This window comes from Apteryx rowi, unplaced genomic scaffold, assembly GCF_003343035.1.
Source record: "Apteryx rowi isolate R43461 unplaced genomic scaffold, aptRow1 scaffold_321, whole genome shotgun sequence".
Classification (NCBI taxonomy): domain Eukaryota; kingdom Metazoa; phylum Chordata; class Aves; order Apterygiformes; family Apterygidae; genus Apteryx; species Apteryx rowi.
In genome coordinates, this window is record NW_020449653.1 from 719,847 (window position 1) to 747,129 (window position 27,283).

At 39.3% G+C, this 27,283-nt stretch overlaps 2 protein-coding genes across 5 annotated transcripts in view; one reads left to right on the plus strand and one right to left on the minus strand.

Moving 5' to 3' along the window:
* PI4K2B (phosphatidylinositol 4-kinase type 2 beta) overlaps positions 1–584 on the minus strand; it is a 19,410-nt gene extending 18,826 nt beyond the window's left edge. Inside the window, exon 1 of one of the 2 annotated variants that reach the window (XM_026071123.1) lies at positions 353–584. In XM_026071123.1, coding sequence (XP_025926908.1) covers positions 353–440 — 88 coding nt within the window. In that variant the 5' untranslated portion in view covers positions 441–584. The remainder of the gene's footprint in view (positions 1–352) is intronic. The other variant, XM_026071122.1, reaches the window with a different exon arrangement.
* Positions 585–3,652: 3,068 nt separating this feature from the next.
* Positions 3,653–27,283, plus strand: part of SEPSECS (Sep (O-phosphoserine) tRNA:Sec (selenocysteine) tRNA synthase) — a 29,374-nt gene continuing 5,743 nt past the window's right edge. For 2 of the 3 annotated variants that reach the window (XM_026071105.1, XM_026071106.1), the window contains exons 1-9: positions 3,653–3,841; positions 5,182–5,336; positions 7,615–7,733; positions 7,820–7,978; positions 10,724–10,877; positions 16,542–16,644; positions 19,222–19,351; positions 19,467–19,558; positions 26,976–27,069. In XM_026071105.1, coding sequence (XP_025926890.1) covers positions 3,728–3,841; positions 5,182–5,336; positions 7,615–7,733; positions 7,820–7,978; positions 10,724–10,877; positions 16,542–16,644; positions 19,222–19,351; positions 19,467–19,558; positions 26,976–27,069 — 1,120 coding nt within the window. In that variant the 5' untranslated portion in view covers positions 3,653–3,727. Of the gene's footprint in view, positions 3,842–4,492; positions 4,639–5,181; positions 5,337–7,614; positions 7,734–7,819; positions 7,979–10,723; positions 10,878–16,541; positions 16,645–19,221; positions 19,352–19,466; positions 19,559–26,975; positions 27,070–27,283 lie in introns of those variants that run through there. The other variant, XM_026071107.1, reaches the window with a different exon arrangement.

A 27,283-nucleotide genomic window follows, 5' to 3' on the forward strand; every position in this document is an offset into this window, starting at 1 on the left:
CCTGCCCGCAGCGCCGGCTCTGCCAGGAGCAGCAGCAGCCGCTCGTCGGGCTCCTCCGGGCCCGGCTCCGCCATGGGCGGCCGCGGCCGGGCGCCGAGCGAGAGCGGTGGGGGGGAGCCGTTGCCGCCGGCGGGCTCAGAGCCCCCCGCCGCGGCCCATGGCGCTCGTCGCTGCCGCTGCTGCCCGCCCCGCGGCCGCGGCGCCTGTCAGCGCCCGCGCATGCGCGCTGCCGCCGGCGCCCCGCCCCCCGGCGCATACCTGCCTTAAAGAGGCCGCCGCGCGCAGGGCAACGCCCGTGGCAGGGCGCCCGCACCGCACCGCACCGCACCTGCCCCGCGTGAAGGAGGCTGACCTGCCCCGGGCCCACGTGTCCGCTCCGGGTCTGCATCTGCCTCGGACCCCCCCAGAGCTACCACGTGGTGTTGGACAGCAGCTGACATCGGGCTGATGAGGTGTCCACAGGGGCTCCAAACTCTTTCCCAGGCCAGCTGGAAGCCTTGAGGTTAGGGCAGCAATTTGCAAAGGATGTCTGTCTCCTGGCAAAACTATGCTCGGGGATCAAAGAGTTTGAACAACGAAGCTTCTGTTCTAAGTCATCCGGAGGGGGAGGGAACATGCCGCCTGCATGAGCAGTGATGTAGCATCAGATAATGCTACAGTCAGCTGGTACTAGCCTGCAGAAGACTGAAGACAGCATAAGAGTGGTTTGATCTGCTCCGTGTTCCTCCAGGAAATCACAACTTCAAACCTCAGTAGGACACTACAATATTTTCACTGCTGGCCACTTAACAAAAACATCCCTGCAATTTCCTTTATTCCCAACCTGAAATTGGCTTGTCCCCATGGTCACCACTTGCCACTGTGCAGTTTTTCTCCCTCCCTACGCTTGATACAATGTTGTTCTGTGCTATGGCTGTAATTTCCAGAAGGAAGTAGAAAAACGGTGAGTGAGACCACTATGAATATAACTGTAATTATTTCCATGGTCCCACAGCCATCTTTGCATTCTTTAATCTGAAGAAGAATACATGTGTAACCCCTGCACACAGCACGACTTTGACTTGGATGCTTTCTCACAAGTTTCTCTATACAAGGGGATTTTCTCTCAGCATTCAAATTTACACTGAAGTATTCAAAGACTTCAGTGAAATATAGCAGAAAAATACATGCATGGAGCACTTCTTGTATAGAACTGAGATTCTGGATTGTACTGGGAGCAAGTCAATTCTCAGCTAAAATAGTAACTGCATATATTTATTATTCATTTTTCTCATAATTATTCATGATATAATTATTCATTTTGCACATTAGTTGGATCACTGAAAGAAAAGTTATTTGCTTAGTTATTGACAAAATAAAAGCTATTGCAACACTTGAGTTGTGTTTGTTTTGTCTCTGGTTACCTGTGAGCCAGTGGACTTTGGAACTAAGTTGTGTATCATTTACTTGTGTAGCTATTAATACTTATAACGTGATAAAATCTGTTCATACTTGCATTTCTCTTTTCAATTCTTTCCACTAAAAGTGAACACACTCAGTCAAATGTGACTCCAGTCCAAATGAATAGGCATTTTACACCTAGTAAACAAGTATATGAAGTTTACAGCAAATGGATCTAGTTTTCTGTACAGAAAATTACTGGATAGTAAAGCCTTTGTGAAGGAGGGCAAAAAGATCAGAGTAATATGGGAGAAGTCTAACATTTTGCCCAGGAGATCATTGAGGAAGACTGTATCTCCATTTATCTACATTAGTTATGAGCGACTGTGGCTGTCTCAATAACATTCTGTTAAACAGCTCATCCATGGGTTTCTAAAGTTTGAAAGTTCTTTCTTTAAACTAAACAAAAAATAACACATTAGTTCTTTCTTCTGTTTCAGAGATCCATCTACACATACCAGTGTATGTGTAGTTAATTATTAGTTTTGATCTTCTATTGTAATGTGAATTCTGCAATTTGTTCATATGCCTTAACCTACACAAGCCTTTACATTGCCTCAATCTTCAATAGTTCAGAGTTCAAACCCTACTATATCTCATAATTAAGCAAAATACACATCACTGTAATAGTTATTAACTTTAATTCAGAGTATTAGCTACCTGGATCAAACTTATTAACTGTTGTTTAAATAATGCATATAAGTTGGATCATTTTCTTCATGCTAACGCTTTTGTCTGTATCCTTCTCATCCACAGAGTCTACCTTGTCACCTCTCTATAGTGTGTATCTGAGCACTGTGTCTAAGCACTGGAATGGGAGAAGCAGAAAAGAAGAAAATTGAGTACATGCGCATATGTGCTCCGAGTCAGTATGCTTTTAGCTTTAGCTGAGCGCCCTCTTGTGATATTTTCAGATAAAGAACAAGCTGAATAAATGCTCCATATTTCTAAGATAGTATTAATATAATTCCTCCTAAAAATCCAAATGCAACATGACTGGGGGGGGAGGGGCTAAGAAGGGGGGCAGTTTAATTTGAAAAGCTCTTCTGTGCTCAAAAGGCAACAAACTGTGTTAATTATAGTCTGAGCCAACAATTCACACAGGTGTGTAAGATTACTTTGCCAAGACACCTAACAGATCAAAATCAGGCTAATTAAAGCTACAGTTGACTAGAAGGACAGTCACTATGTACTTTTCTCATGCTATTTAACCATCTGAACTTAGAACTGTAAAATAGAAGAATCAGATAAGACTTCATAAAACAAAATCAGTTAACCAGGTATGGCTGCTCAAAACTAAACACAGCAACTCATACGTAGGGTACTTATCCTGAAATCTAACATAAAAAAAAAAAGAAAAAAATGCACCTGTTCAGTTTTTGCACACTAGTTAGGGGGTATTTTAGGGAGGCAAACGCCAGCCTGCCAGCCCCCAAGAGAGCCTGAATACAAAGGAAAGAGTGGGGGCAGCCAGCATGGCACAAAGGGCCCATGTGCTCTAGGAGAGCTTCCCCCGCAAAGGCTTCACCGGCAATTTCTAGTAAAGGTGCAAAGCCTATAAGAGGTTTTCTGTTGGCATAACTGTGCACTCCCAGCTAACATAAAAGGGAGGCAAAGGCAATCTCTCCTCCTAGCACGTCTCTACCTGCACTGGATTTTTTGCACTGCCAAGGCCTGCGAGGCCTACCCCTGTAGGGCAGGCTGGGCCACAGCTTCATCAAGTGAGCAAATTGCTTTTATTTACTGTGGACAGTCCCAGAGCCAGAACCAGCTTTGCTTGCTAAATGTTGCGCAGGGCAAAAGGCTCTTATCCAGAACGAGAACCTTATGAGAAGTTACATGGCTGCTCTCAATCTTAACAGCCTAATGCCACACTCTGGAAAGAAAAAACAACAACAACACGCACAGGTGCTTCCTAGCCAACAAATCTGGTTTCTTGGGGCTCCCCCCCTTCCCCACTGCTCTTCCCCAAGGGTTGCGCCCGCGCAGGGGAAAATGGAGGCACTTGGCCGGGCGGCGCTAGGCGCGGGCCGTGCCGGCCGCCGTACCTCGGGAGCGGGCGGTCTGGGGCAGCGCCCACAGGGCTCAGCCCGCCGCGAAGCGGCTGTGCTGGGCGGGCGCGGAGGCAGCGCGGGGCGGGGCCGCCCGCCCTCCTCGGCGGTGCATGCGCAGCTTCGCCAGCTCCTCTGGCGGGAGCTGAGCAGCGGCCGAGCGGGTCGCGCGACCACCCCGTGCGCCGAGCTGCGCCTGCGCGGAGCGGCCGCCGCCGCCACCGCCACCCGCGGCCATGAACGCCGAGAACTTCAGCTGCAGCGAGCGGCTGGTGACGGCGGCCTACGTGCGCCAGGGGGTGCAGGGCCGCCGCGCGCACGAGCTGCGCCTGCGGGCGCTGCTGGAGCAGGTAACGGCGGCGGCGCCCCGGCCGCCCCCGCCCCTGCCCGCCCCGGGCACCGCGCGGCGGGCCGGTCCGCCGAGCCCGCCGCTCCCTCCCTCTGAGGCCTGCTCGAGGGCCGCCTCCTTCGCGGCGGCCGCTTCGCCGCAGGGCGGCTCGGGCCTGCGAGGGCTCTGCCCGTTCCGCCCGGCAGCGCCCGCCTTGCGTTTTGTGGGCTCCGCTCAGTGTTGCGGGCCCGCGGCGCCTGCGGGGCGCGGCCGGGGAGCAGGCCCAGCGGGGCTCGGAGGGCTGGCTCGCTCCGCCCGAACGGCGGGGACCCTGCGGAGCCTTGAAACGCAAGGCCGCAGCCGGCGGAAAAGGGTTTCCGTAGGTTGCACTGAGGTGGTGCTGAGGAAGGCTCAGCAAACAGCTGAAGGAATTTTTCAAGACAATGTATTGCTAATAAGCTGTTGTTACAGGAGATAGAAAATAAGTGGTGCTTGTGGCAAAGCGGTGTATTTTTTTTTTGCCTCAAATATACTGAAATCATTATCAATGAGTTCTTAATGTTTCTGTTCTCAAATGTCTTCATTAGTCACCTCATCTACTGTTCGAATTATTTTTACTCCTATTGGGACAAGTAAAAAACCTGGGAACCTTTGAGGTGCTATAGTAATGCTTTGTGGGTTCAGAGTACCTCTCCTCTGAGGATCACTTCTACAGTTTGCAAAGATGAGTGCGGTTTTGAACACAGTACAGAAGGAGATGAGTGCGAGAATGTGCATCTGGCTGTGACCCTCTGGTTGTACAGAGACAGATTAGTCTCTGTAGGTGGTTTCCTTATGCTTTAGGCAATAACCAGAAAGAAAAAAATATATAGATAGGAAGATATGTTACAACTGAAACTGTATTTCAGTTCTGTTCATAATTAACGGGTTTGGTTCTTTAATAGCCCAATTATCTCCTTTTTCTCCAGCTTTCTCAGTTGTAGACCTGTAGTGTTAGATGTTCGTGTGTACATCGAATAACCTACACTTCTAGGGAGTAATTAACTAGTATGTGCTGCGGGGGGGTTGTGTGTACCTTAAAGAGTACTTGAAAGTGAAAAATATCCTGATTTTTAATATCAGGATATGCTAATGTAATGGTATAGAATATATGGAAAGTTTATTTTTTAACTTTTCTCTGAATACAGTGTCATAACATTGGATAATAAAAACCAGGAAATAGCATCAAAATACTATAGAAATAGTATTGAGTATAGAAAAGAAGGGTAATATTAATAAAACAGGTTATATAAAGATGTATTAATTTTTAATTATCCAAGTTTAGGAATCAGCTTTATACTATTATTTTTTATTATTATTAAGGGAAAGTGTCCTGAAGATGGATGGGATGAAAGTACCATTGAACTGTTTCTTCATGAACTTGCTGTAATGGATAGCAACAACTTTCTGGGCAACTGTGGTGTGGGTGAGAGGGAAGGAAGAGTGGCATCAGGACTGGTTGCCCGAAGGCATTACAGGTACAAATTATTGGCAGTTTGAATTATTCTGTTTTATTATTAATTTTTTCAAAGTGCTTATTTTATTACATCTTGTTAGCTGAAACTTTGGCAGTATTTGAGAAACCATGTAATGCAATATTGAATTGATACAACTTTCTGTATTGAATTTTCATTAATAACTCATTGGAAAGTCTTGAATGTAATGAAAATCTTTTGTCAAGATTATTTCCTGTATGCTCAGCTGGTAGAAATATAAGATGTTGCGTTGATTGCCTGCAAGGGAAGCAGAGATCTCCCTATTTTAAAATAATTTATGCATTACTTGCCTTTTTTAAGGCATATACAGCTCAGCATCTGTATGTTATTCAAAACTACTGAATATTATAGTTTTAACGTATTGAAAATTCTAGTGAACAGCTCATTGTGTTTTGATTGTTACATTCTTTAATATTTTTGTGATGATGATTAGTTGATGTCCGTATAAACACAGTCCATTGAAATCAATTTCAACTTGAAGTATGCAGACCTATAAAGATGAGAAGATTTTAATAGCTTGAAGCTGTACTGATACTTGACGGGTACCTTGGATGCTATAATTCTAGAGGCTCTGGATTAATTTGTTTATCAAGATTTGTGTGGAGGTGTTTTTGTTTTGTTTTGTTTGCAGTGGTGTTCTGTGCTGAGTACCTTTGCTGATGTTTCGTCTAACATGAGTGAAGCAAAGTAAAATTTCCTCAAATGTTTCTCCTTGAAATATTTGCGCCAAAGCATATCGGAGATCAGAATTTTAGTAAGCTTTATCATACGGAAGCTGAATTACTTTAGGTTAAACGGCTTTCAAAAGCCTCACAGTACCATGAAAAATTAATGCAGAAAACCATTAATATGCGAGTTTGGCTTTTTCATTTTCTGTACTGCTCTGTAGTCTGACCGAGATATGCGTGGTAAGGGAGGCAGAGGTCACACCGGGGAGGTTATCTGAGTAAGTATTCCTTTCTGACAGCGCTACAGAAGTCGTGTCCAATTTCTTGGCATTTAGCTGCTGCTGCTCTGGGACAACTCACCTGGCATCTCACCTTCACATATGAGTGTCAGCAATAGCAAGGAAGGGCTTTTTAAGGGGCTTTCTGCCACTCCGCTTACTTGTGCAACAACTTTTACAGGTAAATTTGAGAGTTTTTGAATACCAGGAGATAGTTCTCAAGTGTTTTTTCCTTTCAGCTTTATAAATGCCAGGGACCAGTATTAGGGGGGAGGATTCCTTAGAAAGGAGTATGTATATACAGAAAAGAAAAAGTAGTAGTATGAGAAGGCTATTAAGAAAATAGCAGCAGGAACAAGGAAAGTGAGGAGTGAGAATTAGGTGCAAGTTTCAATTAATTATCAACTTATTGTAATTAGCTTGAAATGTGAGAAAAGCATTTAAACTGTAAAACTGTGCTCCTAGAAGTTTTGAATTCCATCCATGCATCAGACTGCATTTCACTCTGTTTCCAAAACAAAAACGAAATTAAAGCCATAAATAGATGTGTGTTGTTACTAGCTTACTTTAGCAGCTGCTGCATTTCAGCAATGGGTAAAGTTATATCTGTAAGCTTATATTTTATAAAGGATTATTATGATCCTTCCATCCTAGAGAGGTGCTAAATAATATCCAACATTTGTAAATGTAGTTTTTAAATGTAGAATGTAGAAAGAGGTAATATTTGTACAATAGATAATGTTGAATAGATGGTAGATGGCGTGAAGATGTAGAAAAAGATGGGCAAAGTGATACACTAACCTAAATGTTTTTCAGGATGTTTTGTCACAGTATATGTGACCATTTCACTGCCCTGTGAAGGTGAAGCATTTGTCAGAGGAGTATCTGCAACACCATTTGTGTACACTGCACTATAGGCAACTGATTTCTGTTTTCTTGGGTGTTATGTGTACAAATGTGGCATCGTTTATAATGCTAATTCAGTGGACATCAAGAAGAGCTAAAGTTTCAAACTCTTCTTAAAAGCAAGTCTGCCAGACTCTAGAGGCGTTGCTACTGTGGGCCTTCTCATGGTTTTTATTTTCTTAATGGAACATTGTTAATCTACTCTACTACAACAACAACAACAACAACAAAGGCAGTTTCATACTAATATATGTAATTTGTTAAAATGGAACTCATTATGGCAAATTTTGATGTTACATTAGATATAGTGTTTTCCAGAATTGTTTATCAAACTAAATTTTCTTAGGAAGAAATATTGCTTTGAGATATGAAAAATCTTGATGGATGTTTTCAACTTTTTCTGTTTAGGTTGATCCATGGAATTGGAAGGTCAGGTGATATTTCTGCTGTCCAGCCTAAAGCTGCAGGGTCTAGCCTTTTGAACAAACTTACTAATTCAGTAGTTCTGGATATTATAAAGCTGGCTGGTAGGTGTAAAGCTAAAAGTATTTCTCTTCTGTGGGGGCATATTATGTGCTCATAATGTTAATTTCTGACTTGCTTTTATGTGCAGGTGTCCAGACAGTGACCAATTGCTTTGTGGTTCCTATGGCAACTGGAATGAGTCTAACTCTGTGTTTTTTAACACTGCGGCACAAGAGACCAAAGGCAAAATACATCATTTGGCCACGTATAGACCAGAAATCTTGCTTTAAATCTATGATAACTGCAGGTAAGAAGGAGTTGACTGATAATGCAGAATGTCATTCTAACATATTTAAAACTAAGCTATCAGAGTGATCCTGAATCCTCATGCATGCAGTAAGGTCCAGAAAAGACCTGATGCATAGTAATTCTAAGTGCTTTACTTCTACTCACTTGATTTCTAACCTGGTATCACAGATACAGTTACCATCTTAATTCCATATAAAATGCACAGGAATCCTGAAAAACATAATTCTTTTACACTCACAGAATTGGATGTGTAATTACAGTCTGAGAATTATTTAAAAAGAAAGGGGGGCTTATGGTTCAAATCTCTCTCTTAGCTTGGTGCAAAAAACAAAGGTATCCTAAGAACTAGGATCAAAAGGTGGCAAGCTGTCCATCTGTAGTGGCAGTGCTCACTCAGGAAATGAATTTGGTGTCTTTCTTAGGTATGGGATGTTTAAACCTAAATTTCTCTCAAATGGAATTCTTTGTCTACCAGACTGTAAGATATGGATAGAAGTCTGTCCTTGCACTGAAGCAGAAAGATTCATAGGATCAAGGAAAGGACAAGTAAGGGAGACCATAATTCTCCAGCTCAGTGCACTTACCTTGGGCAAGGTGTGATGCAGATTCTGGTCTTAGTTCCTAGGACACATTTATTTTTTGCATAGAAGACTTGTTAGATACAAATGACTAAAAGATTGGAAGCAGGGATTGCCTTCTGTCCAGGTAACATGCAGACATGTTTGAAAGGAATCAGATCAGAAGATACAGACYGTGTATATGAGGAAGATGAGTGTTTTCAGATTGTACTCAGTTTAAAACATCAAGTGAAGGAAATTAGATTTATAGTGGAGAAAGTTATGAGGAAATATGATTCATCTGTTAAAAATTTTGAATACTTTAAAAAGGTAGCCATTACAAAAGTAATTAAAGAATTATCAGCTACGAAGAAGAGAGAAGCAGTTATCAGATGTCTAACAATTATCAAAAGCAATCTCCTACTTCTAGAACACTAGTCAAAAACCAGTCTAGGCTAACAATATTAAATCATTCTAGTCCAAGTTCTTCCATATAATTTGATCCCTGTATGCCAGTGTTAAGGCATGTTGTTGAGCCATGAGGCATAAAAGCACGTAGCTGCTGCCATTTTACACAGCTTTGGAATTTTTCCATCCCCTCTTCCCCTTTACTTTCATTCACTAAATTAAGCATCTCTCTGATTTTTGAGAAAATAAAAATCGGTTCAACTAGCATGATGATGCTGCCAAGCCACACCTGTTTGAGGAAGGGAATATATGGTTTTATGATTTTTATTTCTTTAAGAAGCTAGAAATTTGAGCAACTTCCATGACAGGCTCCACTCTGCTCTTTAAGAAATCAGTAATAAAATTCTGAGTCATTGCACAAAAAGCAGGAGTGGACAAGCTTTTACATGAAAATTCTTTTCTGCAACAATTCAGAACGGGGAATATGGGATATGTGAAAATGTTAACAAGAGACTAACAAAAACACAGTGCAGAAGTTATGTAGATGAGTGGTCTTATGCAGAGATATCCCATGACTTCCTGCCATGTAAAGAAAATTGTTTTAATTCTTGCTCTGTTTCAGAACAGTTGCTTAAGTAATGTAATTCGTTTGGTATGCTGAGTGTCAGTAAAAACTCAAGGAAGATGCACACGATTGTAGGGCTTTTCCTGTTTCTTAGTATTTGATATCTATAGTCTGAAGGCTAAATATTTAGAAGATTATTTGCCAAATTACTTTCATTAGAAAGATCTGCCATTACTGACTGATAAATTAGATATGTTTTAAAACTCATAGAATTGCAGAAGTATTGGCTGGAAGGAATCCCTGGAGATCTCTTGTCCAAGCTCTCATGTGAAGTGGGCCTGTCACCACCACTAGAACAGGTCAGCTGTGGCTTTGGCTAGCTGAATCTTGAAAATCTTTCAGGATGGAGATTCCGCAACCTCTCTGGCTAGCTTGTTCCAGTGCTGCACTATCCTTGTAGTGAAAAAGGTTTTCTTACTGTCCGTTCTGAACCTCGCAAGCCAAATTTTGTGGCTGTTGCATCTTATTATATCCTACCAAGAAGATTTGCCTCCATCATCTTTGTAATTCCTCTTCATATGGCTGGAGGCTCTACTAGATATTTGTTTTAGCCTCTTCAGGCTGAATAAGTCCCAGCCTCTCTTTCTAAGTTGTGGCTGTGCTCACTGTATCCCAGTCATCTTGGTGGCCCTCTGATGGACCCTCTCCAATGTCTCAACATCCCTCTTGAGCTGCAGGTTCCAAAACTGGAGCCAGATTCCAGATTTGCCTTCACCAGCATTTAGCAAAAAGGGATACCCCCCCCTTTTTTTTCCAAACTTTTCTCATATATGTCCTTGAGAAATAACCCTATGGAATTCAACTGTTGTATATAGACTTCTGGAAATGTTAAAATCCAAGCTTTTTTTTTTTTTTTTTTTTTTAATATGAAAAATTTCACTTTCAAAATGAGGTCAAACATAGGAATCTTTATTTTGCAAGAAGTAATTTGAAAATTCATTAAATGAATAAAGCAGAGGCTTATGATGAAAGCCAATTCATCATGATCATTGCTAGACATTATCACATCCATTTTTTTTCTTTTTTAAGAGAACCTGATGATTATGAAGTTGATTGGTTTTTCAAATTTATATTGGAACCAAAAAAACCACAGTTAGTCTGAGATTTGAGATGACTGCATGGCATACTTCTGGGTCTTGTCTATGTTGGTTAGGTTTTGAACCTGTGGTGATAGAAAATGTATTGGAAGGTGATGAGCTACGGACAGACATCAAAGCAGTGGAGGCTAAAATCAAAGTTCTTGGTGCTGAAAATATTCTGTGTGTTCATTCTACAACTTCTTGCTTTGCTCCAAGGGTACCTGATAGGTAAGTAGTCTTCATAAGTGTGGTAGTTCTTGCTGTTGTCAAAAACCTGCATGTTTTAGGTCAGTCTCCCTAAAATTGCTTAATTACTGTCAACAATTAGTAGAGCAGAGACATTTATCCACTAGTTTATGGGAAATGGTAGGTTGAAATCATGTTCCACTTGTAGAAAAGTGTATTAGAAAACAGAATAATACAGAAGGTAAAAGTGAGAGTAATACAGAAGGTCTTTCTTCTGCTGTGTGACTGAGAGATTAGTAATGGACTCCTGGGATGAAATGAATGTTACTGTTGCAGTGGTTTGTCTTGTAATTTTGGAGAAATAGTAAAAGTAAGTTTTCACAGAAACATAATCCAGAAAATGTAATTACACAGTTAATGCTACAATTTAATATTACTGTTGTCTTTTATCTTTTAGCCCACTGATGAATTTTCCTTGTTCTTTTTAATGTTCGGCTATGCATTAAAACAGTTCAAAATGCTACAGCCAACAAAGATCTTTTTTAGAGTTACCCTTTTCCTGTATTACACTGATGTTCTTAGTGCTAATTAAGATGTACTGATATAAATAAACTCTTGGAATCATCTAGGGCAGATGTGCTATACAAGTATAACAGACAGTTTACCCTGGTGTAACTTATCCTGGTTTGAACATTTGCTGCACGATTGCATGATGCTACTTCTTATAATTTCCAGCTGTTAAATCACCATTAAAAGAAGCTTAAAATACACTGCATTCTTTCCTAATATTATGTGTCCATGTACATAACTTCTGTAGTTGCTACAAAGATGGCTTTCAAGCACTAGCTGAAGCAGAGATGAGCAATACAGTCATTAACGGGAAATAGCAATAATGTCTCAAATACTCTGTAGCTTATTTGAAAAACCTTTCAAACTGAAAATGACATGTTGAAATAGGGGTGGCTGAAGCACTTGTTTATGTTGAGTCAGTTTTCCAAAATGAGCATCACTGTTTTTTGAATTCATCACAAAATTTAAGACTTATGTTTAAAGTTCCTCTGCAGTGTATTTTTTGTTATTAATTTACTTTGTTGTCTGGAAAATGTAATTGAACATTTGCAAGTATAGAAAAGAAACATTATTGAATCTGAAACATGCTGAGTAAAAACGTTTCCTTCTGTTTTTCTGCATTAAAAAAAAAACAAACCTGTATTTAACATGGGTTAACCCTGTTGCCAGATGGAAAGTAAAAACAAACAAAAATTTCTGTCAGAATACAATGAACACTGCTTGAAGCTGAGTTGCAAATTTATTAGCTAACTTAAAGCTATCAAAATTGAATGGTCTATTTGTTAGCTTGTGTAAATGAATCTTTTCCTTATCTGCCTCTTCTTTTTGACATGCGATTATTTTGTCCTCTGCAACTAAGAACTGAAATATTAGGTAGTGGCACTGTGTTAAGGTATACCACAGATACAGGAGGGTTTGAATGCTCTTTCTATTTAAAGGATACCATCAACTGTTGAAAGCCATAATATTCATCTTCCTCTAGGAAGGTAAATGCTATACAGCATTTCTGGAGAGTACCATTTTCTATGTCTGTTTTAAACATCTCTATATTCTTAAAGCTTTGGTTAGTTAGGTGGGGTTTGGGGGGGTTTTTTGTTTTTTAATTTTAGGGAGCTTAGGGTTGTTCCAGAGAAGGAGGTTTATGCCTGTGTAACTATAGCTTTCCTTTAAAATATTACTTATCTTTATTGGAATAAGACACTGTTGTACAAATCCCTTTCCTTAGAGAGACACCACTTCTCTAACAGTCTTTTACCTGCTGTTGCTGTGAGTTATCCCTAAAGCTGCTATATTTAAAAGAGACCTAAAGGGAAAAAAGTCTCTTTTCAGTTTGTTTGTTTTGTTTAATTAATAGAACTCTATATGTTGTTTGGGAGGAATATAGGAACATTGTCAGAGTATGCAGGGATGCGCTGAGGAAGGCTAAGGCCCATTTGGAATTAAATCTGGCTAGAGATGTCAAGGACAACAAGAAGGGCTTCTTCAAAKACATCAGTAGCAAGAGGAAGACTAGGGAAAATGTGGGCCCTTTGCTGAATGGGGTGGGTGCCCTGGTGACGAAGGATGCAGAGAAGGCAGAGTTACTGAATGCCGCCTTTGCTTCAGTCTTTACTGCTCAGGCCAGCCCTCAGGAACCCCAGAGCCTGGAGGCAAGAGAGAAAGCCTGGAGAAAGGAAGACTTTCCCTTGGTGGAGGAGGATCGGGTTAGAGATCATTTAAGCAAGCTTGACACCCACAAATCCATGGGCCCTGATGGGATGCACCCACGAGTGCTGAGGGAGCTGGCGGATGTCATTGCTGAGCCACTCTCCATCATCTTTGAAAGGTCATGGAGAACAGGAGAGGTGCCTGAGGACTGGAAGAAAGCCAATGTCACCCCAGTCTTCAAAAAGGGTAAGGAGGAGGACCCAGGGAACTACAGGCCAGTCAGCCTCACCTCCATCCCTGGAAAGGTGATGGAGCAGCTCATCCTGGAGGCCATCTCCAAGCATGTGGAGGAMAAGAAAGTGATCAGGAGTAGTCAGCATGGCTTCACCAAGGGGAGATCATGCCTAACCAATCTGATAGCCTTCTATGATGGAATGACTGGCTGGGTAGATGAGGGGAGAGCAGTGGATGTTGTCTACCTAGACTTCAGCAAGGCTTTTGACACTGTCTCCCATAGCATCCTCATAGACAAGCTCAGGAAGTGTGGGTTAGATGAGTGGACAGAGAGGTGGATTGAGAACTGGCTGAATGGCAGAGCTCAGAGAGTTGTGMTCAGTGGCACAGAGTCTAGTTGGAGGCCTGTAGCTAGCGGTGTCCCCCAGGGGTCAGTVCTGGGTCCAGTCTTGTTCAACTTCTTCATCAATGACCTGGATGAAGGCACAGAGTGCACCCTCAGCAAGTTTGCTGACGATACAAAACTGGGAGGAGTGGCCGATACACCAGAGGGCTGTGCTGCCATTCAGAGAGACCTGGACAGGCTGGAGAGGTGGGCGGAGAGGAACCTCATGAAGTTCAACAAAGGCAAGTGCAGGGTCCTGCACCTGGGGAGGAATAACCCCATGCACCAGTACAGGCTGGGGGTTGACCTGCTGGAAAGCAGCTCTGCTGAGAAGGACCTGGGAGTGCTGGTGGACACCAAGTTAAGTATGAGGCAGCAATGTGCCCTTGTGGCCAAGAAGGCCAATGGTATCCTGGGCTGCATCAGAAAGAGTGTTGCCAGCAGGTCGAGGGAGGTGATCCTCCCCCTCTACTCAGCCCTGGTGAGGCCACATCTGGAGTACTGCGTCCAGTTCTGGGCTCCCCAGTACAAGAGGGATGTGGCACTACTGGAGCAAGTCCAGCGAAGGGCTACAAAGATGATTAGGGGACTGGAGCATCTCTCTTACGAGGAAAGGCTGAGAGAGCTGGGCCTGCTTAGCTTGGAGAAGAGAAGGCTGAGAGGAGATCTTATCAATGTGTACAAGTATCTGAAGGGAGGGTGTCGAGAGGATGGRRCCAGACTCTTTTCAGTGGTGCCCAGTGACAGGACGCGAGGCAACGGGCACAAACTGAAACACAGACACTTCCATCTTAACATGAGGAAATACTTTTTCACTGTGAGGGTGACAGAGCGCTGGAACAGGTTGCCCAGAGAGGTGGTGGAGTCTCCTTCTCTGGAGATATTCAAAACCCGCCTGGACGCAATCCTGTGCAAYGTGCTCTAGGTGACCCTGCTTGAGCAGGGGGGTTGGACTAGATGATCTCCAGAGGTCCCTTCCAACCTCAGCGATTCTGTGATTCTGTTACTTTCCTTTATTTTTTAGAAAAAAGAGCAAAGTTTTCTTTGTTTATGAACTTTCACAAGCAGGAGAGGAAAACAAGAATAAATTGGAAAATATTACTGTAAGTCGTGTTCGTGACTTTTAGTAACTTGAGCAGTAGCCAAACTTATATTAATACTTTATTTTTCTGAAATGACTAGCTGCTCTTTTAATGTTTAAATTTAAGCCATGGAAGCAGACAAGTGGTATGCTTAATTGTTTGCTTCTCTCACATAATCCCATATTCTCTTTCAACTTTTACCAGTATGGTCCTGTATTGTAACATGGATCTAATTGTTCAATAGAATAGTTTTAAGGAAAAAGTCAAGAGCCCTTTCTGTTCTCAGTACTTGGGAGAAGCTAGCTTATTGCTCTTTTGGGTCTCAAGAGGTGAGAAAGACAAATTTATGTAGTAGTACACCATCTGTGCTTCCAGTTTAGGCAAAATCCTCCTCACCTACACATCCGAAGAAGCCTGCTAGGGGTGAACTGTTCTCCTTTGAGTCTCCGTGGGAGGTGAGGAATAAATCTGGGTAGGATCAGCAGATCAGAAGGCAAAACCTTTGCCCTAAATACTGTCGTGTTTCTTGAAATATTCTGTTAATATGTTACTTAGTTCAGGATTCAGGATGTTGATAAATAAAAAAAAAAATACTGGACATACAACTCCTGCTGAATGTTTCAACTTTATAAGATCAATATGTACATTATACTACTGATGTTTCCTAGTCATTAATACTTCTCATTTCTTTAGGGATAATACTGTAATGACGTTGTTTTCTGAAGGATTGTAGTTCAGAACATTTAATCTGAAGTTTTGCAGTTGAATCTTGCATTAAGCAAACAATGCTGGGCAATGTGATAGAAATAGAATGCGAGGGAATGTCACTTCTTAGAAAACATTTTCAGACTCTGTCACATTTTATATGAACGTAAATAAGCTACATAAGTGATAGACTGTATGGAAAGAGAGTAAAAATGCATTGAAGCTATGAAGTTTCCAGACTTTTAAAAAATATCATCTTTATCACTACTTTATTATATATTACTTTATTATCATACTTTTTCAGATTGACTTTTTAAAGAAGATATTCAAAAGTTTGGTAGAAATCAAGGGATTCAGAAAATAGAGCACAACTAGAATGCCTTTAAAAAAAAAAAAGGGGGGGTAATAAATACATATATGTTTAAAATGATGAAAGCCCTTACTCCAAAATGTCCTCTGCACCCACATAAATCCTAATTTGCTGAGAAATCAATCTAGGTTGAGCTCATTGTGATTTCAGGGATTTCTAAAGATAGGTGAAAAGTTGTTTTTATTTCTGAGCAAACAATTGAACAAAGTTTTAATTTGCTGATCTCCACATTCAGATGTTTTAGGGCTACCTATTCTTTTGAAGAACATCTTTTATGTTAACAGATTATGTTGTTTCAACCCAAAGGGTTGAAATACTAGTTCTTTGGGGGGTGAGGGGGGAGAGGGGCATTTTCAAGTTGAATATTAAAATAAGAAGAGAAGGAAAAAAATCGTTAGAGTAGTATGGAAAAAAAAGTTTATATTCAAAGCAAAAAGGTTTGTGATCTGTTTGTTGTGTTCTAGACAAAATGTTTAGCGAAGCATGAAATCTTTCAGCCCTGGTCAACCATTTTTAGTATATATAAGAGGTAGTAGAATTTTCTTCTTAAACTTTATAGCTTAAGGTGACCACTGCTACCTTAATGTACTAATCAAAGAAGTTTCTTTTCTCATTCTGACCTTCTTGTAGACCTTTTAGTCTTTTAATGCTCTGATTTGTATCATAACTTATGGTTATAAGTATTTCTCTAAATTATAATTTTATGTTCATAGGCTGGAGGAACTGGCTGTGATTTGTGCTAATTATGACATTCCCCATATTGTCAACAATGCATATGGAGTTCAGTCTTCAAAGTGTATGCATCTTATCCAGCAGGTAGGAGACGTATTTCAAACAATAAAATTTAAAAAGTATGAGTAAATCTCTGATTATAGACAACACTAGTATATTTTACCAGCTGTTTCACAGCTTTGAAACTAATCCCATGCAAGTCTGATATTTGAGAACATGGAACAGAAGGAGGTAGTGTTGGAGTGGGGGGACGGACCCGGAGTAACGATGAGTCTCAATATGAGTATGGTCGTTCTCCCTTTATTAGAGCTTACACAGAGTATATATAGACAAGCAATAAGCATGCGCTAGCAATAGCTGTATGATTGGTTTACTTCTGTCCATGCGCCTAAAGCGGATATATGATTGGTGCAAAGTTGCTGTTCACGWGGAGGGGCTTGTCGGCCCCCTCCTTTACTTGTTTACCACTACTTGCCTTCCCCTTTTGTAATGGTCTAGGAATGTTCAAGGACAGTTCACATAGCCGTGGGATCCTCCCTTCATTGAGAAGGCAGGATTGCTCACTTCTAAGAGATCATGCCCTCTCTCGCTTAACCATTCTCCCACAAGGTAGAACTTCAGAAGACAAAAATATAATAAATGTTATCTTTATGTACTAAAACATAATTTTTTTTAGCTTTCATTTCCTTTAGAGCATCTTTCATAATGGAAAGATTTTTTCATAAGCTTTTTAAAAATGTTTCATAAATGTATTAACACAATGAAAATAAGGCACTATAATTGAATGGGAATTTAGTCTTCATCAGAATGTGAGTTACAGATTTTCATTTGAGGAACAAGATCGTACAACAACACTATATAGGTGTTGTCACAGAGAATAGCTGAGGATACTGGGTTACCTTCAGTGTTTTGTTCAAAAAAGTTTAATTTCTGTTGCTTTTTTAGTTTGAAAAAGAGGGTTACTTAACATGCAAGATCAGCCATGAAAAACTTACCATTCTTGCATTTTTGTTTGTTGCAATCTGTGTGTGCTGTTTCTTCAGCATTTCTCTTTTCTCTCTGTTGCCTATATCAAAAAAATAAGGGAATATTTTTTATTAGGATCCAGGGTATCCTGAACTATTATGAATTTAAAACATGTTGGTAGTTATATATAAAATCAGTCTGTACCCATTTAACAACATACTGTATTTTTAATTAGAATAAAATTACCACAGGCATGTGATGTTACAGTTTTTATACAGTCTTGAGAGACTGTAGGAATTTGACAAAAATATAGATGTCATGTAAAATAGAAAATTGTATATGCTGTATTTATCATGTACTTAGTACGTTTACTGTATTTACCTTGCACAAGTTTAGTGAAATTCTAGCATGAAGGAGCTGTGGAATTGCTGAGTTTTATCATAAATAATATCATATCTAATGATAATTTTTCCAGACTACAAAGCTACAGATAGGGTTGTTAGTGTGTTGGTTTCTGTGTTTTGGGGGTTTTTATTCCCTGGCTTCTTTGACAGGTGGTTTGGGTTTTCTTTTTTTGTTTTTTGGCTATGGGAATTTATACATTTGAGCTAATGATTTGTTTCACATTCATCTATAAAAAAGTATTTCCTCCAACAGGAAATGTACAGTCTATGAGGAAATAGTTATTAATGAATAGTCTGCAATACGGACATGATAGGCGCAGCATGAACAGAATTTGCGAGTGTAACAGGAAGGAGCTTTTGAGACGATTTCATTTGACATGCTTTTCCTCTGTTGTTCTCTTCTCAGCTAAATCAAATGATGGATGCTGGCATTCATCTTCCCACCAAAAAGCCAACAAATTCTTGAATGCTTCTTCTCTTCTCCCACTCAATAAGCTATTTAAACATAGAAATAATAACTATATTTTAGCTGGATCTGCTTTTTTCACTCTTTTTGCCATAGGTATTAGCCCTGTTTCTATTTCTTGGTTTTAATATGTAGTAGGGATGTACTTGAATATACTTTTCAGGTTCTGTTATGCTGAATACTTAATTGGTCAGTGCATAGCAGCGTATTACTCAAATGGAAGCCGTACTGCAGAATTTACATTTGTTCCTTTGAGAATATCTGATGAACTAGATATAATGACACTTTGTTTTTTGGAAATGGGGAAATCTGCTGTCAGGAAATTATCTGGATCTTCATATTGCAAGCAGCCTGATATGAAGGAGTGCTGTCACAGCCCACTTGTTTTAATGCCAATTATATACATGTACTAAGATAAATCTTTTTCTTTTCTGATGAAACATTAACCTGTAGCCCTTTTACTATAAGCATCTGTGAAACATCTTGGATTACGGAGTTTTTAACTATATAATTCCCATTAAATTCCATGTGCATTTTTTTTAATGAATTACAGTCTATAGACTTACAAGAACTAAAATCATTATTTTAAATCACAGCAAAAGAGGAATTTATAGGGCATTATGTAGTCAGACAATGAACAGTAATAATGACACTAAACAGCAATGCTAAGAAAAGGTAATGCTACAATTTTTAGTTTTTCATCACAGTACAATGTTTGAGAGTGTTTTAGGAGTTAAATTTATTTCAGTTACACTGCTGTGTAATTATGATGCTATCAAATGCTTTTCCTAATGTATGCTGTGGGTTTTGTTTGTTTTGGTAAAGGGCACTCGAGTAGGCAGAATAGATGCTTTTGTTCAGAGCTTGGACAAAAATTTTATGGTTCCAGTAGGTGGTGCTATCATTGCTGGCTTCAGTGAGTCCTTCATTCAGGAGATCAGCAAAATGTATCCAGGTAAATAGTTCAGACTGATTTTTATCTGTACATACAAAATAACTGTAAAGAACTTGATTGTTAGCTTTCTGTCATACAATTTTTTTTGTGAATTTAATGTCTGCTGTTTTTTCAGGAAGAGCATCTGCATCTCCTTCTTTAGATGTCCTCATTACACTGCTGTCTCTAGGTACTAGTGGCTACAAGCAGTTACTGAAAGAGAGAAAGGTAAGCAGCACTTTCCTGAAGTCATCAGTTAACAAAGTCTTCCTGTTGTGAACCTGTTTTGTGTTATAAATCCAGTTTCTCTCTAGAAAGCTGCTGAATTTCTTCTGAGCTCACAGCTCTTAATCTGGAATGCTAGTGTGATGTAATCTCTTGTTTGCCAAATAGTGCTCATAAAGCACGGTTTACCTGTTGTATTCCAAACCAGAAAATTAAACTAAAGTCCTGCACTGTCTTGTGCAGTGCTTGTATTTATTGTTTTTCTGTATGACTTAAGACAACAGAATTTTGCCCAGAGAGGCTTAATCTAAGAAGTAGAAACTAAGTGCTGTGGTCACACTGCTTGCAGGACCAAAGCATGACACTGGAGTGTGCTAAGTGGATGTCCAGCACATTCAGAGCTAACTCGGGGATCTCTGTGCTACTTCATTTGGCCCTATTGTGCCTTGGTACTATGACAGTGTCTAATTAAATGTTCATGTACCACTTTCTCTGGGGAATCACAGTTTCTGGATAAGTTACAAGTAATATACATGGCTACAAAGAGAGAAGGATACTGTCTTTTAAGGCATTCATCTAGATACAGAGCTAGGTTTCTTCCCTGCCTCTCCCCGACTCTCTGCTATGTTGGCTATAACTGCATTGCACAAACATTCAAGTTGGCTTAGGGCTGGAACCTGTGCATCTTGAGTTGCCCTTAATTCCGGTATTTTCCATATATTAAGAGGCTTGATTTTGTTAGCTGTACGTTTTAACATAGAATGTTCTTTTTGTAGAGAGCTTTAGATAAGGAGAAGCTGTGGATTAAATGCCGTAACTTAATAGCTTTAAATCATGCATGATCTGTTCCATTATTTTACTTAGGAAATACATTCCAGTTGTTTCCTGCTGATGGCTTGCTGGTGCCTCTGATTACCTGGCAGGGCAATAGTGCTGTATGCTATGACTTGTTTCTAGCTGCTCATACAGGCATCCAGAAATTCTGTACTGGAACTGGGATGCTCTGGGAGTAGCTAGAATATAGAAAAACAGCTTAGTTGTTTTACAAAGGCTAAAAAAAGTGTTCTGCACAATTAACGTGTGAAGACATGACTTGTGAAACACAAAGCAGTCATCAGTTTTGCTGCTATTGGAATAAATTTTCTAACCTTACTGTATTCTAGACAGTTGTGTTTGCTGCCATGCATGGTTTGTATCTTCATTAAAAGCAGATTGTCTTTTTTTTTTTTTTTTAAATCTCCAAAGAATCTCAAGTGAATTTATTGAGTCTGCTGCAAAGCTGATTTTGATTTAGATTTACACTGGATGCAAATACATAATGGGCAGTATAAATATTGCCAAGTCATGAATAATAATTCCTTAGTAAATACAGTGTCTTAATGAATAGCTTTGTATTTAAAATTATATAATTTTCTTGGAAGTAGAATTCTAGCACGAATAAAACATTACATTTTCACAACTTCAGGTCTTTATATTTCAAGTGTGAATATGCTGCATAAACGCGGCCTATATATGGCATAAATATGTTTCTTTTATTGGATTTGCTGTAGAAATAGAAACCTTTTTTGCTTAAATGTTTTTGCTTCTGAACTGTTAAAATGTAATAGTGATAGTTTATTGCCTGTGCTCTGTGAAAGCAGAGGCAGAGCTATTATGCTCTCAGCAGGAGCTATTTATAGCTTGACATTGAGTACTCCTTTCTATATTGGTGCAGCTACACCTACTCACACAAAAAATCAGCTATAAAAAACAACAGGTATTTTTTTTCTTTTCTCTTTTTACCTTATTCTTATTCACATCAGTGTTATTTCAGGTTATTTGAACTCAAGTCAGAAAGCCCAGACTATTACTGAGAAGAGATTAATCTCTTGCAACCAAGAAAATAAATATGTCCAGTTTTCTTTTACGTAGATGAACTGTTTAAAGTGGGGAGGAGAAAGAATATCTGAGAGGTTTTCCAATGGGCTGACGTTCATGGAGTCTGCAATTGTCCAAGAGTATGGGACTGTATGTTCTTATATGGAGGAATGAAATGGTGCAATGACTCTGAGGATGGAAGAGCAAAAGAGTAATGCGCATGTGCTGTCCAAGCATCTGACTAAAGGTGGCCATATGTGAAAGCTTAATAAGGAATGTTTCAACGATTTTTTTTTTTTTTTAAACCAATGTCTCCAGACAAAGAATGGAAAAGACTACCAGCAGTAACTTTTTTCTCATTTGTTCTAGACTGTCAGTATAGCCTTTTTATACATTTATGTAGTGTTTAGAACAGTGGGCTCCTGACCTCATTTGGGAGTCTAGGTCYTTTTGTAATGCAGATAACGATAATGGATCTGTAGTCAATCTGTTAATAGCTCTTCTTTCAGAGAACTCAATATTATGTAAAGGTTAGATTTTTGTAACGACTCCTTTGATTTCCTCAGTGTGTTATGTTTCAAATCCTGTATTACCAGGTCTTAAACGTGCATCTCTATTTTCAGGTATGTATTTTGTAGGCTGAGCTAGGCCACATGTGACAAATATAGGGGCAACACTACTTGATATCATGAACAGTAGACTTGAATTAATTATCATCTCAGAATTGATGGAGAGCAAGAAACCAAAATTCCATATCAGATTTAATACCTGTTAACTATTTTCCAACATGTAGGCAGCTGGTCCATTTAACTAGTTAGTATACTGATGTTATCAAAGAGGTAATGCCTTAATTCTGTTTTCAGCAGTTATACACTTCCTCAATAATCTTTCCTTAACAATCTGATGATGAAGGTACTCTTATCTTAATTATGATTGTGTTACTTGGGATGCAACAGAGCTTTTAATATCTGTATCTGTCTGTCTATATACGTGCTTCTAAGAGTAATCAGCTGGGGTCATTGTTATGTCTTTATGGCATAACAATCTAAAATATTTAAAACCACACCAAGTGGGAGGATTTTTTTTTTTTTTTTTTTTTTACAGTTAAGTAAAATACTAGTTTTACGTTTCATGTTTTACCATTGATGTAAGACAATGTGGATTATTCTGATAGGAATGAATTACTTGTACAGTTCAGTGTGAGATTATATTGTTGCTCTACTTGTGATCAAATTTCAGAGCAAGAGAAAGACGCTTAATGCTGGATATTAATGTCAAAATTTAAATATTCTTTCAAGATGAAAGACATTTGTTTCTCCTTTTTTGTATAGTCAATTTGCTACATTATAGTTTGTCATACCTGTGGGAATGTTGCAGGATTTTCCTCTTGTGTGAAATATGTAGAACAATGTTCAATTTATTGTCTGGGTGCAGGCAGAATGTAGTTTAACTGAATATAATCATTATCTTTAATGGCGCTATGTAGTTAAAAAAGAGCCAAGTTTGAATGGTAGCTGCAAAGCAGTATACTTGCATAGAGCATGTACTAGAGAGGGATGGCCCACAAGGAGTCAGATCTCAAGTACTGAAGAGAGTATGTGCTCATCAGTGCTGTTACAAAAGAACTTTTTAAAATATATAAAATGATGATTATGACTAGTGTTTCTTCTTCATAGAAGGTTGGCAAGATTTACTGAACAATTTGTTAGTTTAGTTTTACATGATATAAAAACAAATGTTCTGTAATTACTTTTATATTTTTAAAACTTTCTAGTATACTGTATATTCAGAACAAAAGTCTTTATTTTGCAATGCAAGAGCATGTATATATGAGGTTACATGGTATGCGTGGGTATTATACACATGCACGTACTGAGTTTCTGTCACATATTTGACTGCCTTTCAAGAAAGTAGGCCTTCTAATGGGGCTCTTTGGGGCATGTGCTAACAGGCCTCTATGATCAGCATTGCAGCCTCCTTTTGTGTGCATGAAGCAGTGTGCCAGGTGGTCTGATCCGATCACAGATCAGATGCAGCTGGTCAGTCTGATACAGAAAGCAGAAGAGGCCATGACAGTTGCGTTATGAACAGCTGCTGCTGCAAAGTACCTAAGACAGGACCAAATCAGTCTCATGTACAGCATATGAGAGTTGGCAGTCTGTATCTAGTGCAAAGAGGTTGTAAAATTACTCTTCTTTAGTGTCCTCTTCAGCATCATAAGCATATGGCTGCTCTCTGGACAACTTTGGTTTTTTCAGATATGAGTAAAACAGGGAGGAAGGCAAGGGAGGCATATTACAGACTGTCCCAGAGCGTAAGCAAGCAGGGCAGCTCAAACCAACTAGGATGGTTTCAACCATGCAGAAAAGGTTTTCTTGCCTTCATCAGTTGTTTCTGTAAGCTGGTATGGGGCTGATGGAATATTTAGTATCACCATCTTGTGCTTTTTCTCTGGAGTTATTGGCTTTTCACTTTCTTTTCTCCCTGTAGCTATTTTCATTTGGGACAAGAACTATCTCTCTGTGCAGTACCTCTTGCACTGGAGCAAGAAATGAAGAGTCAGCCGTATTTAATGTGAAGGTTCTAAAACAAAACAAAGTTGTATAGTTTTATAATGTAGATACAGCATGATTCAAGTACTTCTAATAGTGAATCATTACAAACCTTCTTGATAATACTTGTATATACTTTTGTGGAAGTTGGCCATTTGTCCAAATAATTGTCATTTGGCATGCTGGGCATCTATGCCATTGCTGACTTGTCAATTTCTCCTCTCTTTTTTTGAGGTATTTTATTGTTTTAGATGCTAGAAATAATTTGGAAGACCATAAAAAGTGCAAGACATTTTCATGTGGGTTAGCATTCATTCTGCTAGCCTGCTGAGGTTTTGTGAAAAGTTTCTAAGGGGAAAGAATGAATTAAAAAATAAAACAACTGACATTTAGTGCACAGGTTGTTCAATACAACTTTAGCATAATAGTTAGCTCCATTTGAGAAAACTAGGGTGCCTACCACAGAAAATAAATTATATAAGAGCTCATTGAATATAATTGCTTAGGGTGCTTATAAATTTTCTACGTAACAAATATTTTATAATAGAGGTTGGTTATAGATTTGACCTCACAAAAATATTGCCTTCTTTTTCTTTTTTTGGAAAGACCGTTCATCTATTGTACAACAAACTGCTTAACTGCTGAAACTATTTATAAAATATCTAGAGGCTTTCCAATTGAAAGATGCAAAATATTATAGCTTACAAAAATAAGTAGTTTTGAATTTGTGTTCAGGTAGCTTGAGTCAAATTAATGAAAATGCATCCTTGGATTTTCTTTGCCATCTCTCCATTCTCCCTTTTTCTGCCAAATCCATATGTATGTGAAGGATGACCTAGTAACTTAGGTATTTAATTTTAATTTAATTTTATACATTTATACAGTGGGTAACAAACTGGTTATACCGACTTGCAGTCCTTTCACTGACAAAATACTGTGAGAGATGCAGCAGAATTCCCTATATGTGACACACACACAAATGAATTATTTGGGAATTTCTTACTGTTTGAATATAGGTTTTTCTCAGGACTAATTTCAACAATAAATATACCCATAGTAGACACAGTTAATGTGTAGTTCTGTAGTATTTTGCTTCAATTGTAGATGTAAATAGCCAGCAGAGGGAGCACAAATTAATTAACAAATTGGATTCTGAAAAGTACTGATATAATGGCTAAACACATTAGCGATGCTCATTGTGGCAAAGCATATAATAAATGAGTAATGTATTTATATTCCATGTTGAACTGGAAGGAAGGGAAAAGCATCTGAACATTAAGTAAACGTTTCTCAACTTCTGCAAGTGTACTGTAAATAAGCTCTGCTGAATTGAAACCACAAAAGTACTTGATTTCAAAACACCTCTGAAAAATATCAATAATTTGTCACAAATTTATAGTCCTGATAATTAACCATAGATGTCTCCCATAATTTTTTGTTATTATTCTGAGTATTACAAAGGCTTTATGCTGTTGTTGACAACGAATCTATTGCCTAATTCATTTTTGCCAGTAACGTGGTACTTTTTCTCTCTGGCTGAATCCGTGCTATTTTATTAGGAAGGGTAGGTCAGGCGCTGCATTCATTTGATCTCTCATGAAATAAGACTGGGTTCACTGCAGTAGCTAAAGAAAAGCAGCTGTAACATTCTTCAAACTTAGCCACCACAAAACTCATTTGGTTTCATATGACCTTCGTGGGGGAGGCGGGGGTGCTGCTCAGGAACATAATCTTGATCACAAAGCGTAATTTGTACTCGTCAATGTACAGGTCAGAGCAGGATACTGGTCTACAAACAGAGGAGGCAACTCTAAAGAGTGAAAAATCATTTGTCGTGTCCAGAAATTGATCAGGCTACTGAAACAGGCAGTCACATTTAAGTAGATGAGAAACACAATCTTTATGGCTAGAACGAGGGAAAAATCCAATGTTTAGTATCTTTTAAAAGACTACCCAACATCTAGATCTTTTACTAGTATTTATGAGAGACTAAGCATTTAAAAGGACAGAGGAGAAGCCAAAGGACACATTAAGAAGAATGGTGTGTGTTCTCACTCTGCCCAGAAGTATTTTGAGTTGGGATGTGACAAGAAAGATGTTTAAGGAAGACTAGGATAAATTACTCTAGATTATTATTGGGAAAGGGGAAGGAAAAAAAAAATGGGGATGAAGAAAAGGGAGCAATCTATTATGTACAATATGAGTCGTACCTTAGACAACATTTAAGAGTCTCAATTTTATGATGCTTTCCACAATAAAGGAACAGTCTGATAAAGTGATGTCTGAATTTCTGCAGCCTCTGTTGTTTAGTAGGCTTGAGCAGGAGGGGTTAGTCCTAGAGAGAGGACAGGGAGGATGGCTGGTTACACAATATGGCTGTGCGTTCAGGACAATGTACTGTGTGAAACAAAATACGTTCAAATGTGTGCTCGTACCCTCTTCCTTAAGACTATATTGTCCTTCTCATACAAAAAGAAGTGTATGAACTGGTGGTAATTGTGACTCTGTATAAGTGGTAGCAAGATGCACTACTCTTCTCTCTATTAATACTGGTCCAGATTAAAATAGTACAAGGAGCAATTTGCCATGACATGGCCATCTGTGATAGTAACAGTTCATTCTCTGTGGCTTGTGAGGCCACGGCGGGAAGGAAGCTCAGCTCATTTGACAGGGTACTAGCACAGGGGAAAATTTGGAAATCTCTTCAAGACTTTACCTCCCTAAGTTTCAGGGTCACAGAGAGAATGACTAACATCCCAGGCACATATATTAGACCAGACGGAGAGCTTTTGACCAGCTCGAGGGAAAGAGCAGTGTTGTTCAGGAAATGGAGCTGTTCCTTTATAGAAGGATTTCAGAGAGCTGTCTGGCCCAGTTATTTGGTACACATAAAAACGGATCAGTTGGGCACCTGTAGGATGGAATGGAAGCTTAACAGTTTTGTGAAATTGATACTATTTTCTCTGTTTGATAGCTAATAACAAAAATACTGCCTTTTTTTTTTTTTCCAGGAAATGTTTTCCTATCTTTCAAGTGAGCTGAAGAAGTTGGCAGACATCCACAATGAGAGACTGTTGGACACACCACATAATCCCATTTCCCTAGGTAATCATTGGGTTTTTTATTCTTAAAAAAGTGTCTAATACACTGCGCATTTGTAATGCACTTTCACATACAGTTCTTCTATATTAGACATTGTTCATTACACTCCATTAAATCATTCTTAGGCCAAGATGAAGCCATTGAACCCAATAAGGTAACTTGTTACAAAAACAGACTAATAGAGCTGTGACCCAGGCCCTTTGTTTTTATACAAAAT